The sequence below is a fragment of the Mauremys mutica genome, chromosome 1, assembly GCF_020497125.1.
Source record: "Mauremys mutica isolate MM-2020 ecotype Southern chromosome 1, ASM2049712v1, whole genome shotgun sequence".
Classification (NCBI taxonomy): domain Eukaryota; kingdom Metazoa; phylum Chordata; order Testudines; family Geoemydidae; genus Mauremys; species Mauremys mutica.
The window spans coordinates 257,959,630-257,977,745 of record NC_059072.1 but is presented as its reverse complement, the minus strand read 5'-3'; the positions used below and the strand labels follow the sequence as shown (position 1 = coordinate 257,977,745).

Sequence of the window (18,116 nt, the reverse complement as noted above, 5' to 3'; positions counted from 1 at the left end):
GAGACTGACTCAAGAAGTTCTGAGAGATTATGTGTTCACAGGATACTGTTGTAGTTGGGGTGCTTTTCACCTCTCACCTTTGGGTTCTGAAGCTGTGGCATTATGCAAGGACCAATGCCTTAAAGAGTCTTCTTAAAGTTATAGAATAGGTGATGTGATGGGGTAAGGCCAGATGGCTACAGTAAAGTAGTAAGGAACAGGTATGTTAGCCCCAGGCTAAACAAATCCCTGGTACCATGATAACCAAATGGCAGTTGCTCCAGGTTAATCAAGACACCTGGGGCCAATTAAGATCCTTCCAGACGGCAGTGGAGATAGCTACATTAATTGGGACACCTGAAGCCAATCAAGGGCTGGCTGGAACTAGTTAAAAGCCTCCCAGTTAGTCAGTGAGGTGTGTGTGTGTGAGGAGCTGGGAGCAAGAGACGCAAGGAGCTGAGAGTGAGAGGTTGTGCTGCTGGAGGACTGAGGAGTACAAGCATTATCAGACACCAGGAGGAAGGTCCTGTGGTGAGGATAAAGAAGGTGTTTGGAGGAGGCCATAGGGAAGTAGCCCAGGGAGTTGTAGCTGTCATGCAGCTATTACAGGAGGCACTATAGACAGCTGCAAACCACAGGGCCCTGTGCTGGAACCCGGAGTAGAGGGTGGGCCCGGGTTCCCCCCAAACCTCCCAACTCCTGATCAGACACAGGAGGAGTTTACCCAGACTGTGGGTTCCACCAGAGGGGAGCAAGGTGGGTTCCACCAGAGGGGAGCAAGGCTCTCTGAGGTGAGCAAATCCGCCAATAAGTGCAGGACCCACCAAGGTAGAGGAGGAACTTTGTCACAGGGATGATTTATTCAAGAGTATGTATGTAACCCTTCTACCAGGAAGATTTGGCAGGAACAAGGGCTGGGTTCAGTATTTAGGGCTTCCTTTTCAACAATACAACACAAAATGGGCTCAAGCCCCCACCCAGTGACCTGGGACAATTACACACCACCCCCTGGTACCTCTAAGAGGTAATGCTTCCCCTCTTGTAAGCACAGAGTCTGAGTGTAGCAAAAAACAAATAATAAAAGGAGGGAAATAACTCGGCATTAATTTGGGAAAACACCGCAAACAGGATTCATAAACATAAACCATGAGTAAAAGACCCACCCCCAAAATAAGTTGGGTAATGTCCTTTTCCCTTAGGTTCTTATGTCCAGCAACCAAAAGTCCCTTTAATGTGCCCGTCCCTTCTCTGCATCCCACTCACGGTTGTTGTCCTTGGTCAGTGCAGACCCAGAGTTCAGAGGTGCATCTGCAGAGTTTATCTCCCAGCCTGGGTGGAGGGGGGGTAAGGTGGCACTTTACTTGCTCCACTGCCTGGGAACTCGCTTGTGGCTGCCCTCCACCATCCATCATCTGCTCTGCTGGCTGATTGCTACACCTTTCTGTCAGCCACGCTACTGGCCAATCGCTGCACCTCTCTGCGGGGCTCCGCTTTGGCCCTCTCCACTGGCTGCCTGATTACCGTGCCTCTCTACTGGCCACTCTGCCAGCCAATCACTGAGATGTCTTCAGGTCCCGCCACTTAACACAGCTCTAAGTGAGTTCAGCTGTTAGTGGGGGAGCCTCGCTGCTGGTGCACACAGGGCAGTCTCTTGCATCAGAGACACTGTCCCAAAGCACATTTACACTTAGACCTAGGTATCAGTGATTTCAGCTCTGCAGTTTGTAACAAGACTCTCAGTTGAGTCTAAATTAGCTCTTTTATTACACAGTGGAGAGATGAAGAGTCAAATAGTATCTAAGACCCTTAAGCAGGGCTCACACCATCAGGTACAAGTACCTGTCCCCACCCACTCTCAATTCACTGGGCTTTGATACCAATATCCCCTGCCTAGCAAGTTCCGTTTAGTTGAGAGTGAGTCTCTCAATCGGGATATGCCAAGTAGTTGTGCTTCCCTTGGTCATACAACAAGAATAACAACACTTTATTTATTTTTAGGAGGGGAGGGATAGCTCAGTGGTTTGAGCATTGGCCTGCTAAACTCAGGGTTGTGAGTTCAAACCTTGAGGGAGCTACTTAGGGATCTGGGGCAAAAAATCAGTACTTGATCCTGCTAGTGAAGGCAGGGGGCTGGACTCAATGACCTTTCAGGGTCCCTTCCAGTTCTATGAGATAGGTATATCTCCATATATTTTTATTATTATTTTTACTCCTTCCCCAATAACAAGAAGACTGGGGATCCAACACTAGCCAAAAATGATCATTTGGGCAAGCAATCCCATCATGCTGAGCATGTAGGCAGGGTGGGTGTACCCAAGCAAACAAGATCAGCTCCTGAAGTGCTCTTCCGCAGCTCATCACTAGATGTTGGGGAGAGCTCATTCAGACTCTGCTTACATGTATTTTAAAATAATAGCATTTCTGGTAAATTTTATATAAATTGTGCCTTCTCTTATGGAAAGTCATCCAAAAACCTGAGAACATAATAAAAAAAAAGATCCATTCATAAAATGTCTTCTCTATAACTTTTAGTATTATTTTTAGCATATATTTGATTTTCTTATTCCTATGGGGACTTGGTTTTGGTGGTTCCTGTCTTTCTCTACCTCCCCATAGCCAGAGTTAGATGCTACAATGTTGGATGCTCATCTCCATGATTTTCAGAGATGCTCAGGATTGACAGGCATAACCCGTTAGCCCTGATCAAGATATCATGATTAGCTCAGTTATCAAAGGGCAACGTGTTTGCCAGTGTACTGCAACCCTTTCTTTTTGCACAGATGGCTGTCCCTGCAAAAACTGCCTCTACCCCTCCTCTGCAGGCTTTCCTTTTTACTTCTTCCTCCACCCACCAACTAGCCCTTTGCTCCTCCAGGGTACCTGGCCGCTTGCTACTGTTGCTCTTCATATACGGTGGCGCAGCAGCTGCTAAATGAACCCTGGATGTTTAATAATGTTGCAAAAGCAGTTCACCCTGCTCCATAGTACTGCTGCTTTGAGGCACCTCTCTAACCTCAAAGACTCAAAGAGCAGCACTGTCATTGTCTCAGAAGGAAATTTCCTCAGAGTAGCAGTGAGGAAATAAATGATTTTGAAATTGGGCTGTATGTAGAATATAGAAAGAGGAAATGGAAGTCTAGTACTGTAAAAAACTGGAGTCTTATTGGCAGGCTAGGAGAAGTAGTATCCTCAGCATAATTCACCTTATAAATAAGGCAACGATTTTGTCATGGAGGTCGCAGAAGTCACGGATTCTGTGACTTCCAGAGACCTTTGTGACTTCAGCCCATGGCGCCTGGAAGCTGCAGGGTTCTCTGCTGCCTAGGAACTTCAGGCAGCTGGGCCCTGGGAGCTCTGAGCCGCTGTGGGCGGCAGGGGGTGCTCTGCAGCTCCCAGCCCCTGTGGGGGGCTGGGAGATCCTGCATCTCCCAGTCATCGCAGGCAGTGGGGAGACACCTGGAGCTCCCAGCCCTCACAGGCAGCCAGTGGGACACCCCAAGCTCCCAGCCTCTGAGCCACAGGCAGTGGAGGACCCGCAGCTCGGAGCTGGGCCTCTCACTGGTGGAGTGAGGACCTTCAGTTTGCATTTTGTCATGTATATTTTTAGTAAAAGTCACGGATACGTCACAGGTTTCCATGATGTTTTATTTGTCCGTGACCTATCTGTGACTTTTACTAAAAATATGCATGACAAAATCTTAGTCTTACTTATAAATAAAGTATTAAAGGTGAAGAAGGCAAATACCCTGGAAAAGAGGAGCAACCAAAGAAATGTGTAGTACATGAAACAAAGCATTATTATGAAAAATCCTTCTGTGGAAGTGCAATGCCTTACCTTCTGAGGAAAGGTTGCAATGAGTGAACATAAGCCACTTGAAAACTTAAACCTTAACTCAGAATATCCACATAGCACAAAAAACAAAGTTGCTCTCAGCACTTCAATTTGTGCAAATCAGTATACAATTTTAGGTGTCAGACTAATTTGTGTGTGTGGGGGGGGGGGGGGAATACCAAGAGCTTTCAATACTCTCTTTTGTTCAAAAACATGGTTTGATTATTGTTTGCAGTGTTTTTGTTGCCATGTTGGTCCCAGGATATTACAGAGGAAAGGTGGGTGAGGTAATATCTTTCTCTGTGTAGTTCGAAAGTTTGTCTCTTTCACTAACAGAGGTTGGTCCAGTAAAAGATATTACCTCACCCAACCCATCTCTCTAATTCTTCTGTTGTATCATTCAATATTTTTATCTTCCTGTAGTTTACATAATATTGAATAGTTTAGCTCCTGGTAGAATGAGACTGGCTTTGAAGTACTGTAAACAATTATGATGTAATTTCATACAGAAGGCATCATACATTATTTTTTTATGAATAACCTGGGACACTATTTTGTGATAAATATCAGGAGCAGTGCATGTCTTTTTGACAAAATGTTGATATTAAGCTTTGTTAAATGTTAATCTGATCTGGAGTTTTGAGTCAAGTAGGGTTTTGCTGTTCTACTTTCTTTTGACTGATAGTCTTGTTATGCCACTGTCTAGATATTGCAGCTTCTGAATTTATTGAGGAAATGCTGCTGAAGGCTGAAACTGTATGGGAAGAAAAAATGAAAGACCCTTTATCTGTTTCTGCTTTATCACAAGAAGAGCCATATGAAGAGATCATCCATGATCTGCCTGCACTTTCCAATAAACTGTAAGTTTTTATATTGTTAAGAGTGTACTATTAAAGTGCTAAAATGTTGGGGCAAGATTTTCCTGTAGATTGTATGCACAACCAATGGGTTAATTGGATTCCTCATTTTAGAAAGTTGCTTTATGTTTCTGGTTTTTTGGTCCCCTGTCTCTACTAAGTTTGCTTTAATTTTGTACATCAATATAGGCTATAAAGTATGGTAAGAAGAACATAATGTATTGTTATGTTGGTCAGTAAAAATTCCTGGGTTATTTTAGCAGAATTACTCTGGGGTACCATTTTAGACTCTGTTAGGATATAGATATTCAGGCCTGTCTGCAAAGGCCTATACTTTAAGAATTTAGGTGTATTCTTATAATCACTTAGCTAGTTATAGAGGTACAAAACAAGAATCAAAATCAGTCTGCCTGCTTATAGGCCTTCTCTCACTATGATAGTCTAAGGCCTTGTTCTTAGGCTAAAGCCTTTGGCTAAACAGCAGGGGCAGCCATGAGCTGGGAAGCGAACTGTCATGTCCTCACCAATCACACTGAAATAAGGTAGTTCTGGGCTGTTAAAAAAGTGATCCAATCTATCCCCTCCAGAGGAAGGGAAGAGCCTAGAAGACTTAAACTCATTTATCAATAGCTGGGATGTGAAATCATGATTTCTTTGTTGTTCTATCACTGTAGTCCCCATTTCCCTACTGTTTGTCTGTATAATCTCTGACGGGTACTGTGATTGTTTCTGTCTGCTGTATAGTTAATTTTGATGGGTGTAAACTAATTAAGGTAGTGGAATATAATTGGTTAGATAATCATGTTACAAAATGTTAGGATTGGTTAGTTAAATTTCAGTAAAATGATTGGTTAAGGTATAGCTAAGCAGAACTCAAGTTTTACTATATAGTCTGCAGTCAATCAGGAAGTAAGGAGTGGGGGTGGTAAATTGAAATCATGTTTTACTAAAGTGGGAATGGGAACAGGGACACAGGCAAGGCTCTGTGGTGTCAGAGCTGGGAAGGGGGACTCTGTGGAAGGAAATTGGAATAATTACTTGCTGGAAGTTCACCCCAACAAACATCACATTATTTGCATCTTCGGAATTTGGGTATTGTTGCTCTCTGTTCATGCGAGAAGGACCAGGGAAATGAGAGGGTGAAGGAATAAGCCCTCTAACAGACTCAATCATGCTCCCCTTAAGGTAGATGAGAATGAATTGGTAAAACTTCAGTAGGAGCAGGGTCATGTCCTTAGAATAAGAATAACAGAACCACCTATGGACAGAAGTGAAGACAGACTCAGGCAGTTACAATTTGTAGTCTGAATTGTACCACATATGGTAATTCTGGTGTGAGGTGGAGAGAATGGTAGCATTCCATAGAATGAACTCAAAGTGACTACGTGGAATCCAGATTCAATTCTCTCTCTTGACAAAAAGTTGGATTTTGATCTTTGTATGTATTCTTGCAAATCTTTGGGCTCATCTACACTTACTGGAGGATCTACACTGTGGCGATCGATGCATTGGTGGTCAATTGCGTGGGTCTAGTGAAGACCTACTAAATCAACTGCTGATCACTCTCCCGTCAACTCCTGTACTCTGCCTGATCAAGAAGAGTAAGGGGAGTCAATGGGAGAGCATCTCCCGTCGATGTCACATATTGTGGAGCCCCTGTTAAATAGATCTAAGCTACGTCGATTTGAGTTACACTATTCACATAACTCAAATTTCTTAGCTAAGATCGACTTTTCCCTTTAGTGTAAACAAGGCCTTAGAAGGGGACAACCTTAAGTTTGGGAAAGGTAGTGTAAACTGGGTGGGTGTGAGGGGGGTTATATAGCTAGCAACAGGCTCAGTCCCTCAATATTGCTAATTTCCAGACATTGTAATGTATGGATTTTTTAAAAGATGCAGATCATTTATAAATAAAAGTATAAGATTATTTTTGGTTGCTAGCAGGACTCTTTGTCTCTGTGTTTGTATAATCTTTTTATTTTTTTTTCATAAAACAACTAAAACATGTATACAAAGAATAATAAAATGAATAAAGTTTTATGTATATATTGTCACTGATGTTTAGTAGCAGTTACAATTTACTTTCTATAAAGAGTTTACAGACTATGTAAGAATCAGGAAGGAACAAACATAGCCAAGAAATGGTTAACTCTATAAATTCAAGGTTCCATGTTACACAGTCACATTTAGGAAAGATTCTATATTTAGTACATGGTAGATCTGGAGTGCTTATTCCAGTTTGGGAATCTATCTGTAGCAGTCACTAGTGTAGCTGGATGCTGAACAGTCTTGGTTTTTTGGAATGAACATTAATGCAATCTAATACTCATGGTGAAGATAGTCTGAATAATCAAATCATCTTACATAAAACTTGCATTGTCCTCAATGAGTAAATAATTTTAACAATCTTCAAATAATAATGTAGTTCAACTTCAAAGTGTCAAACATTGGTTTTGCATTACAAACCCTTGAATTTAAGATAGCCTTTTTTGTTTTCAGTGAAAACATTAATAACATAATTATTGTAACAGTGATTATTTTTCCTTTTGTCATCCTCAATAAACACAGAACTGAAGTGAAAATTATACACGTACCAATCATTTTTATCAAACAATTTTCAACCTGTATCCTGCAGTCGTATGTGATGTGTCATTATCAAAAACAGCAAAATGAAGTTGCTTGAGGGCAACCTTACCTTTAAACCTGCCTCTTTATTTAAAAAAGCATGTTGTTTGCTAGTTGGTTTTCCAAATGCCTCCTATGGTTACCAAAGGATCTCCAAATGCAACCAATAATATTTTTGATTCTCTGAAACTGAACAGTAGCTGAAATTTAAAACTTGTCACATTCAAAAATTTGGAAATTGTTACATACGTAGTCTTTAGCAAGGAGTGCACAATATGCTAAATTGTAGGAGAGGGATGCCTTAGGAAAAAAGTTAAACATTGTCATTCTGTGCACACACAAGAAGGTATATTGCTAAGCTCCTCCACCTAGGTGCATGCATATGAACTGAGTTTTTCTGGCCATGTGCACTTTTAAAAACAGGCTAACTAGAAGCTGAAGTTTAGCTGTAGCACATTGACCTGAACTCTTCCTGCCCCTTGACCAGCCTCCCATTCTTTATTCTCCTAACAGCTTTTTTGTTATGCTTGATCATTAGATTATGCATTAATTTCAGATTTCCTGTACTCAGGAACTCTCTGTCACAGATTGCACTCTGCCTTCCAGAGCTATCAACATTTGAAGGACATGGTTGGGACACAGCACAGAGGCTGTGTGATCTGCTCTCCTCATCCCTTGCTTCCTAAAATGTAGAGGTAGAGAGTGACTCACTAAGAAATTTCCAATGGTTACCATTTGTATGATGATAATTAAAATAACTATTGTGAAATCATATCAGAGGGGTAGCCATGTTAGTCCGGATCTGTAAAAAGCAACAAAGAGTCCTTTGGCTCCATTCTTGCATGCTGAGCAGATCTTGGCTCTGGTGAGAATCCGTTCGTATAGCACCTAGTACTGTGGGGCCCTGATCTATGATTGAGGCCTCTTAGGGCATGTCTACACAGCAAAGAAAAATCCATGGCTGGCCCACGTCAGCTGATTCGGTCTTGCGAGGCTCAGGCCACGGGGCTCTGGGATCCGGAGGTATGGGAAAGTCTCAGAGCTCAGTCTCCACCTAGAGCCAAAAAGTCTACATAGCAATGAAACAGTCCTGTGAGCCTGAGTTGGCTGGTGTTTTTCTTTGTTGTGTAGATATATCTTCAGTGCTGCCACAATACAAGTAATAATAATCTGGCAATTGTTCCTTTAATCAAGATCATGGCCACAGCAAATGGTGGGTGAACTTTATCTTTCCCTTCCTGCTTTTGTTGCATGCTCAGTTCTGCACCCTGTTGAGTTTTACTGTTCTGATATGTAGTATGATTCAGATGAGCTGTCTGTAAGAGTAAACTGAAACAATATTTTGTAACTGTAACATATAGAGAGTTCTTCCATTGTAACAGGTGAAGATTGTGTACTTAAATAGAGCTGTTAAAGTAATATTTTGAACAATATTAAAAAAGGAGTCAATGTTAGAAATCTATTGTCAATTGTCCCTGCTCTAGCAACCAAATTTAATTTGTCCAATTTGGGTTTCAATTACAGCATTGATTTTGTCCAGAACAGCATGAACAGATGAATTGATGGTCAATATGTACTCTTCAATTAAAGAGAAAAGTGTTGTTGTCAGTGTGTTTGTATTATGCTAGGTTACCAAGCAGACATGATTTTGATGAGCAATCATTTGGCTCAGCTGGCTAAATTCCTGGGATTGTGAAGCAATAATTCCTATACTGGAATATGTTTCTTTTCTTGTTCTTCCATTGAGTAGTTTTAACATATCTGATTTACAAGAGATAGATTAGGAAGCTAAATTACAAGAAATGCCAATAATGATTATATGTAAGTGCTCTTTCCCTCTCCACATATTCAGATTGTACCAGCAACCTCAAGTAGTTCAGGATTTACAAAATGTGTTTGTGATGTACCTTTACTGTTTGTGTTACCATCTGATCTGAGTTTTTCTCATTGTTCTGATAAAGCATTATCACTCATGAATAAACATGCAAGAGAATGGTGGAGCATAACCCAGTTAAAAAGATGATTTCATATTGTATGTCAGACTTTTATATGATAAATATTTATCCTTGCTTGTTTTAGCTAAAAGGCAAAATATAGCATTATAATACTTGGTATCATTTTACTAAAAAATATAAAAATCTTAGGCATGAAGTTATCTTAAGAAGAAATCCAAATAGTGGCCCTATTGATGCTGCATTTTCAGTGTGTGTATGCCCCATGTGCCTTTGATCAGAGCTTTTCATTAGCAGTGCACATTTGCCCTGCATGTGTACCCTAGACATCCTCACGACCCACACCAAGGCTATATAGGGCCATGCAGTGAACCACTCTCAGATCCTTCTCAACCACCTCGGACTGAGACACAGCTTAGCATGTCCTTATTGAGTGTGCCTTGGCTTCTTTGCCTTTGGTGACTTCAGTTTGCCTTAGTTTAGTTTAAATTAGTTTCATTTTTTCAGTTAGTTAATAAATTAGTTGACTTTTATTTGGAGGATTGTTTGTTATTTCCTCCCTCAGCCCTCTTTCCCTGAGAGGGATATGCCCAGTTCAGTAGGTTTTAAACTCTGCCTCACATGCTGGAAGGCCATCTCAATCAGTGATGGACACTCTAAGCTAAGCACCTTCACTGTTTAGCAGAGTCACGCATCCCACAGAAGTGTAATTTCTGTTTATCCCTCAAGTTGAGGGCAAGACAGAACTGGGGAAGCAAGCTGTGACTGTTAATGATGGAGCTGCTTTGGATTCAGGTCAAGAGAGCCCCCACCTTTACATCAGTCTTTGCCACTTTTATCTCAGTTCAGCATGCCCCAGAAAGGGAATGCTTCAGAGGCCTCCTCTAAAGGTTCCAAGAGGGAAGCTATAATTCCCCTCTTAAGGAGTCTGCCTTGAAAAGACCTCACTGTCCAAACAGGTCAATAGCTTTGGAAGATTCCACTTAAAGCATGGTACAGTGAAGGCTAAGGGTTCCTCTGGTATTCAGGAGGCAGAGAGATCCCATAGCTGAAAGAGCAAACAGTGTTTTATTCAACACATTTCTCCAGACCAAAGGGAATAGTTCCAAACTATTATTGCTGAGGGACAGTTACTAGTGTCCTTAGACGCTACCATGGCTTGTTCTATGTCCACAGCAGGGGTGATGGATAGGGCCTCCTGGCTCCATGTATATGGTTTCCCCAGAGAAGTCCAGAATAGAATAGGATCTCCCATTCTATGGACTGAAGTTGTTCGTGGAGAATACCAATGAATTGCTCCACACACTGCAAGACTCTGGAGCCACATTGTATTCGTTGGGCATCTACACCCCTGGGAACAAAAGAAAATTCAGTAGATAGCAAATGGCCCAAAGATGCTGCCCACTGCACTTCTCTGGGTTGAAGAGACCTTTGGAACCTCCAAGAAAGAGGCAGAGGTTCCAGAGAAAGAGATCCTTTAACCCAGTGATACTCAACCAGGCATACGAGTTCCCCTGAGGGTACTCAATGGTCTTCCATTCTATCTATTAGCCTAGTTTTACAACAGGCTACCTAAAAAGCACTAGCAAAGTCAGTACAAACTAAAATTTCATACAGACAATGACTTGTTTATACTGCTCTATATGTTATATCCTGAAATGTAAGTACAACATTTATATTCCAATTGATTTATTTTATAATTATATGGTGAAAATGATAAAGTAAGCAATTTTTCACTAATAGTGTTCCTGTGTATTTTTAGGTCTGATTTTGTAAGTTTTTAAATGAGGTGAAACTTGGCAGACAAATCAGACTCTTGAAGGGGGATACAGTAGTCTAGAAAGGTTGAGAGACACTGCTTTAATCCATCTGAAACTGCAGGCTTCTTCTTAAAAACATCAGTTTTGACAAGATGGTCGACAGTTTGAACCCTCCCCTTTCTCTAGCCTGTTAGCTGCAATTACTTCCCCATCTCCCCCTGCTTGGCAACTGTCTCCTCCATTTCCAACAAGCTTGGGAATGTATCATGTTGGCTGAAGTGGTGCTGCAAGCAATAACAATGGGCTCTACATCATCCACTTTTCCTTCCTCCCTCCTTCTCATTGCCCTTCCCCATTTCCTCTTCAGGGACCCTTCTTATGAGCTCTTATTACAGCGTGCAACAGGGCCTCATCCTCCCTGATTGAACTAACCTCGTTATCTCTAGCTTGCTTCTTGCTTGCATATATAAACCTGCCCCTGGAAATTTCCACTACTTGCATCCGAAGAAGTGGGTATTCACCCACGAAAGCTCATGCTGCAAAACGTCTGTTAGTCTACAAGGTGCCACAGGATTCTTTGCTGCTATTCCAGCGTGGTCTGCACTAGAAAATTAGGTTGGTTTAACTGTGTCAGTCAAGGGTGTGAAAAATCCACACTCCTGAAAGACATAGTTAAGCCTACATAAGTCCCTGTGTAGACAGCACTAGGTTGACAGAAGAATTCTTCCATTGATCTAACTACTTCCTCTCAGGAAGTGGGGGACCCTTCACTGACTGGAAACCCCTCCTTCTGGGGGGCAGGGAGGGAGTGCCACCGAGCCCCACTCTGCCCCCAGTTCCACTGCGGCCCAGCCACAGCCACAGCTCCCCTCCTGCTGCAGCTCCCAGACGTGGCCCCAAGCCCAGACTTAGGGCTGCCAGGTGCCTGGTTTTCAACTTGAAAGTCTGGTTGGAAAGGCAACCTGGCAGTGCCTGTTCAGCACTGCTGATCAGACATTAAAAGTCCAGTTATCTGCTGTAACTGGCCTCCGCCACCGGGGGTGTGTGTGTGTGGGGCGGGGGAAGAGCAGCAGCTGGAGCCTGGCGGAGCACTCAGGGACAGCTCCATCAAGAAAGGTACCAGTGCCTCCCCCGTCCTGCCCCAGCACAGCTCACTCTCTCCCTCCCTGCCCCATTCACCCCCATCCTCAGAGCATGACTCCTCCTCCCCCATCCTGTCCCACTCATTCCCCCACCCCACCCCAGCTTCCGGAGAGGGGAGGGGCACAGACCAGATAAGGGAGAGGTGCTATTGAAAAAGTTTGTAGACCACAGGCTTAGATAAATGGATGTCAGTTCCCCAACAGGTGAAACACTCCTTAGACTGGTGGAAGAATTATCACAATGTAGGTACAGGAGTTCTCTTCCTCCAACTGGTGCCAATAATAACTGTAGCTAGAGATGTATCTCTGTTGGGATAGGGTGCATATGGCCCATATGGTACAGGGAATATGATTGCCCCAAGAACCGACCCCCCCACCATCAACCTGTTGGAGTTTAGGACAGCCAGAAATTCTTGCCTTCATTTTATGCCTCTCATCAGATACAAGTCTATCAAAATCATGACAACAATGTGGCCTGCATGTTTTACATTGACCAGCAGGAAAGGGTCTGATCTGCTCTCTGCCCACACCAAAGCAATACAGTTATGGAACTGGTGGATAAGGCATTATGAATTTTGGCAAAGAATCTCTCTGGCAAGCAAAACATCACAGCAGATGGTCTAAACAAGACTACAAATGAGAGTTGGACTCCCAGTTTCTTGTCAGCATATTGGGGGTTCCCAGAAGTGGACCTCTTCACCACAGTTACAAACAAGGAATGCCACCTGTTCTGTTCAATTGGAAGCTTAGGCTGCAGATCATTGAGGGATGCGTTCCTCCTCCCTTAGGTGGAGAAGCATTTCCTCTTACACCTCTTATTCTCCGGGTGGTGAACAAGATCAGACAGGACAAAGCCAGAGTTATCCTAATAGCCCCGACATGGTCAAGGCAGACATAGTTTCCTTACCTACTTTACCTAGCTCTCTGTCCAGTGATAAATCCTCCAATCATTCCTCAGCTCCTCTTACAGGGCACCAGTCAACTGTTGCATCCCAATATGAGAACTCTCCACCTCAAAACGTGGCTCCTCAGTGGTTTTTTGGGTTAGAGTCAGACTGTTCTGCAGAGTACAGCAAATATTACTAACTGGTAGGAAAGAATCTACAAGAAATATTTGCCTTCAGAAATGGAGAATATTTAGTCACTGCTGTCAGCTCCAGAAAGTTGTTGACGAATGTGCCCCGCTTCCACTGGTTCTGCTGCATTTAAAGAAAACAGTGGTGTGAATTAGTTACCTCAAGATTCATTTAGTTGCTTTAACAGCTTTTCATCCCACAATTTATGGGTTCCCACTGTTTGCTCATCCTACAACTGTAACATTCATGAAAGGTCTGAAAAAGCTTTTTCAACAGGTTAAAGTCCCCACTCCAGTTTGGGAGCTCCGTTTAGTTCATAAAAAATCATGAAACCTCTCTTTGAACCATGTTCATCATTGAACTTGTCTATGAAGACAGCCTTTTTAGTGGATGATATTGAGGTCTTAATGGCAGACCCTCATTTCTGCAAGGACAAGAATTCCGTATGCCCCAGATTCCTTCCCAAAGTATTCTCTGAGTTTCATCTGAATCAGATTATTTATCTACCAGCTTTATTTCCAGAACCATATTATTCAGTTTTTGAGGCTGATTTTGACACTCTAGATGTCAGGAGGGTGTTAGCTTTCTACCAAGATAGGACTAAATCAGGGATTGGCAACCTTTGGCACACAGCTCACTAGGGTAATCACCCTGGCAGGCCGGGCCAGTTTGTTTACCTTGCTGGGCCAGTTTGTTTACCTGTCACGACCGCAGGTTCGGCTGATCACAGCTCCCATTGGCCACGGTTCACCGTTCCAGGCCAATGGGGGCGTCAGAAAGTGGCGGCCAGCACATCCCTCAGCCCTCGCCACTACCTGCAGCCCCCATTGGCCTGGAGCGGTGAACCGCAGCCAGTGGGAGCTGCAATTGGCTGAACCTGTGGACACAGCAGGTAAACAAACTGGCCTGGCCCACCAGGGGGCTTACCCTGGCGAGCCGCGTGCCAAAGGTTGCCGATCCCTGGACTAAATCATTGAGAAAAATCTCTTCTAGAAGTTTTGTTTGCAGATAGATCTAAAGGATCTACTATTTCTGCCCCGAGTCTGTGAAAATGGATCTCTGGATGTATTATTACTTGTTAAAATGCTGCCATCATTCCACCTCCTCCTGGTGTGTCAGCTCATTTTATGAGGTTGCAGTCTGCACCTATGGCTGTTACTTCAAAATGTCCCAGTATCTGAGATCTGCAGAGTTGCTACATGGTCCTTGGTACATACCTTTTCCAGGCACTATGCCCTAATCAGTGACTCTAGATGGGATGCAGCAGTTTGCAATTCAGTTCTTTCCTCAGTTACGTACTTGATTGTGAAGCTCCCTTCTCCTTTTGGAGGTACTTCTGAAGAGAAGACAAAGAGGTTACTTACCCTGTACAGTAACTGTGGTTCTTTGAGATGGGTCCTTATGGGTGCTCCACTACCCTCCCTTCTTCCCCTCTGTTTTGTATTTTCCTTATGAGACTGGCGGTGGAGAAGGAACTGAGGCGGTTTGCCAGCACAGCCCTATATAATCTCAGTGTGGGACACAAGGATGTCTAGGGCATATGCATGGGCTGAATGGGCACTGCTAATGAAAATCCCCAATCAGAGGTGTGTGGGGGACACATGCACCTGAAGTAGAGCACTCTCATCTCGAAGAACCATCTAAGGGCTTGTGTCCTGTAATGGTACTAGATGATGGATAAATACTCTGAAGTCAGGAAATGGTTCTTAGAGCAATGTTAACTTAGTCACATTGCACATACTGTATGTTTTCTGGAATATATTTTACAGTATAAATATTAAGCATAGTAATGAATACATTTTTAATCAACACTCAAATACAAAATACAAAATACAACAGTTGTAATTTGGCTGAGTCAACATTGCAATGAGAAGGTGGTTATTATTTTTTTGTATTTCCTGGTGGAGCATTTAAATTTGTAATTTAAACACTCAAACATTACATTTATATGACAGTTTGTATTTTAATTTCTCTGGTGTTTAAAAAAAGAAAGAAATGGAAATTAAGACTTGAAAGCTTTGCTGGTGAAGACTTTTAAACTCTAAACTAAATTTATTGGGATTGTGGAGTTTACACATTCTACTTGATTTTGCAACAGTTTGGAAGAACCAAAATTTGATCAGGCAATGAGGAAGATGTAAATTGTACAGGCGAGAAGTACTCTCCAACAGAGGTTATAAGACATAAGAGTCTGTTTCTGCATTTATATCTGCGTTTAAAGAAAGTTTTCTACCCGGATAACTTTCTGCCTAGTTAACAGCTATGCTAACTTAGACACTCACTGTAAAACCACTGTTATATCTTTGAATGTCAGCCTCCAAAACATCCCTATACATATAATCTTTTCAGTGTAAAAATGCTAGAAATTGATAACCCAGGTGATATTTTGCAGCACATTTTAAAAATAAAAATCCACAAATTAATCTAATATACAGATGGCTCATGTAGTTAAAAATTAAGGTGACTATTGTTTGTATAGCACACTGGGATTTTTCCAGGAATGTGTGCCAATAACAGTAGCCCAACCTAGTTCAAGTAGATTACCCTTGATAACTGACCTTTGTGTCCAGTGTGCATCTTCACTTTTGCCTCAAGCCACATAACTCCCTTTGTGGTTAATTATCTGGTAGCAGAGCACAACATTCTGGAGATGATTGCTCATGCTTAACCACACACCTGCATTAACATAAGATCTTCTTTCTACTGTGCTATAATTGGATTTTCAATTGCACTGTTTTTAACATAGGATTTCACCTTGTGACTTACCTGCAATTAATTTTTATAGAGGTATTTTACTAAAAGTGACTGGTGGAAAGATCATATTTCTAGCTAAGTTGCCTATCTCTTTTAATGTTCTCAGTATCTTTCTGAACCTAAATCAAAGAGATTTGTTTATACGATATGTTATTCTGTCTTTCCTTGGTTGGAATTCATGTCATGTTCTTGTTGAAATATAAATTATATTCCAGCACTTTTATCTAAAGGCTTTTTAAAAAATCTCTTAAATACAAACAGTTTGTGTGGCATGCAGGCATAAATCAATATATTTTACACAGCTTTTGTTTAAGAACCTAGCCTGCAGTTTATTTACTACTCATACGTACTGAATTATCAAAGTACTGTATGTCATTAATGTTAAAAATGTACTGTAATGAACCCTCCACAATTTATTGTGGTATTTTCTTTTAAAACTGAAAATATACCTACTTCATCACGAACGGAGTGGACGGAAGTTTTGCACTTTGCTGCCTGAAGGTGTCTGCTGTAGCCAGCTTCTATCTGCAACCCCTAAATCGGTTTCTTTTCATCTTTCTGCCTTGAAGAGCTTACACTTTAATTTTAAACATGATGCTACAAGTGCACATACTGTGTCTGAGGATGGTTGGGTGTGCTACAAAAGTTAGGGTTGGGATGGGATGAGGAAGGAGGAATGTTACAGCAGAAAGATCTTGTAGCTGCGAACACTTACAAAGGGAATACCATATTAATATTTATACCTTGCAAATAGCAAATGTGAAGATTTTAATGATGGTCACTGTATTTGAGCACAACTTCTAATTAGAATATGTTGGGAGCACTTGTAAATTTGGGAAAACATTCATATTATTAAACCAAGGGTTTTTGTTTTTTGTTTTGTTTGTTTTTTCCTAATAAATACCAGAAAATTAGTTTGAAAATGCCTGTGGTCATGTAGCTCAAACTTTCCATCAAAAGTTTAGCTTTTGTGCTGAGGCTAAGTATTAAAAATCCCATCCCAAAAGGACTTGCAGAAAGCTGTGGGCAACAGGAAAAGTTGCATTAAAAGGGAAGTTGGCATAAAATGTAATAATATTTTTAAATTAGGTTTTGATATTACTAATCACACCATTCCTTAAAAAAAAGTGTGAGACCATCAGCACTAGGAGCATTGCTTTCTGAAAAATATAAGCTCTTTCAAAATATGGCCTCTGGAAAATCCTTAACAAGATTATACCTTGAATTAGAGCTGTCGTGGAATAAAATGTAATGTGTCATTTCTGTTGGTGAGCACTGAAGTTATTTGTTACTATAGACAAGGCACTTTTATTATTTACTAATGTTTTAATATCACAGTACTGCTAAAAATGGTCCTGATTCAGGAAAGCTATTAGCATATGCTTAAGTGCATCCCTATTCAAGACTGCACGTAAGCACCTGTCTAAAGTTAAGCAGGTGCTTAAGTGCAGTTCTGAATAAGAATTGGGGCCACTATTAGGGTTGGGAGTCAACCCTCCTTCCTTTCTTATTGGGTAGCCAGGACACAGTCTGCAGGTGAAATCCTGTCCCTGCTACAGTTAATGGCAAAACTCCCATTGACTTCAATGGGCCAGGATTTTATTTTCCATGTAGTCTTCCTTCCTCCGTGTTACCTCCACCTTCACTGTGGTTGGTCAAAGGAGACCTATCCAGGAAACAGGGGAAATTGGGGTCAGTAATTCCTCTGCTGGATCTTACTGTGGTGGCATTTTTCAAACTCACCTGTATTCCAAGGCTTCCGCTGGTGTTTAGTGTCCTGGGTGCTTGACGTATCTGAAATCTTGTGAGAGCTTGCATGGCCGACATTGGTTTTTTTAGAAGTGTGGTGTGCTCTGGAGTGTAAATATGGGGGGGAGAAACTCCAAGCACTGGACTTAAAAAAAGAGCTTCTGCTCATAGAGAGGAGTGTTTGTACGTTGGCAGTCATTGTAGGTATCAGAGATTTTCTTTTTTTCACCTTACATATTATTATATTACTAATTCTGGAACTGTATATATAGGTTTTAATACAAATTAAATATAGCTTATTTGCTTATCAAAAACTATAAATTTTATTTAATTTAATGCAATGACAATATCTGTGTATCAAATTGTTTTTAAATATATCATTTTTCAAAA

General features: G+C 41.6%; 1 protein-coding gene across 1 annotated transcript in view; it reads left to right on the top strand.

Annotated features, from left to right (window-relative positions):
- Positions 1–18,116, top strand: part of MYO16 (myosin XVI) — a 459,803-nt gene that overhangs the window by 159,955 nt on the left and 281,732 nt on the right. Inside the window, exon 10 of the mRNA XM_045008050.1 lies at positions 4,518–4,671. Within this exon, the coding sequence (XP_044863985.1) occupies positions 4,518–4,671 (154 nt within the window). The remainder of the gene's footprint in view (positions 1–4,517; positions 4,672–18,116) is intronic.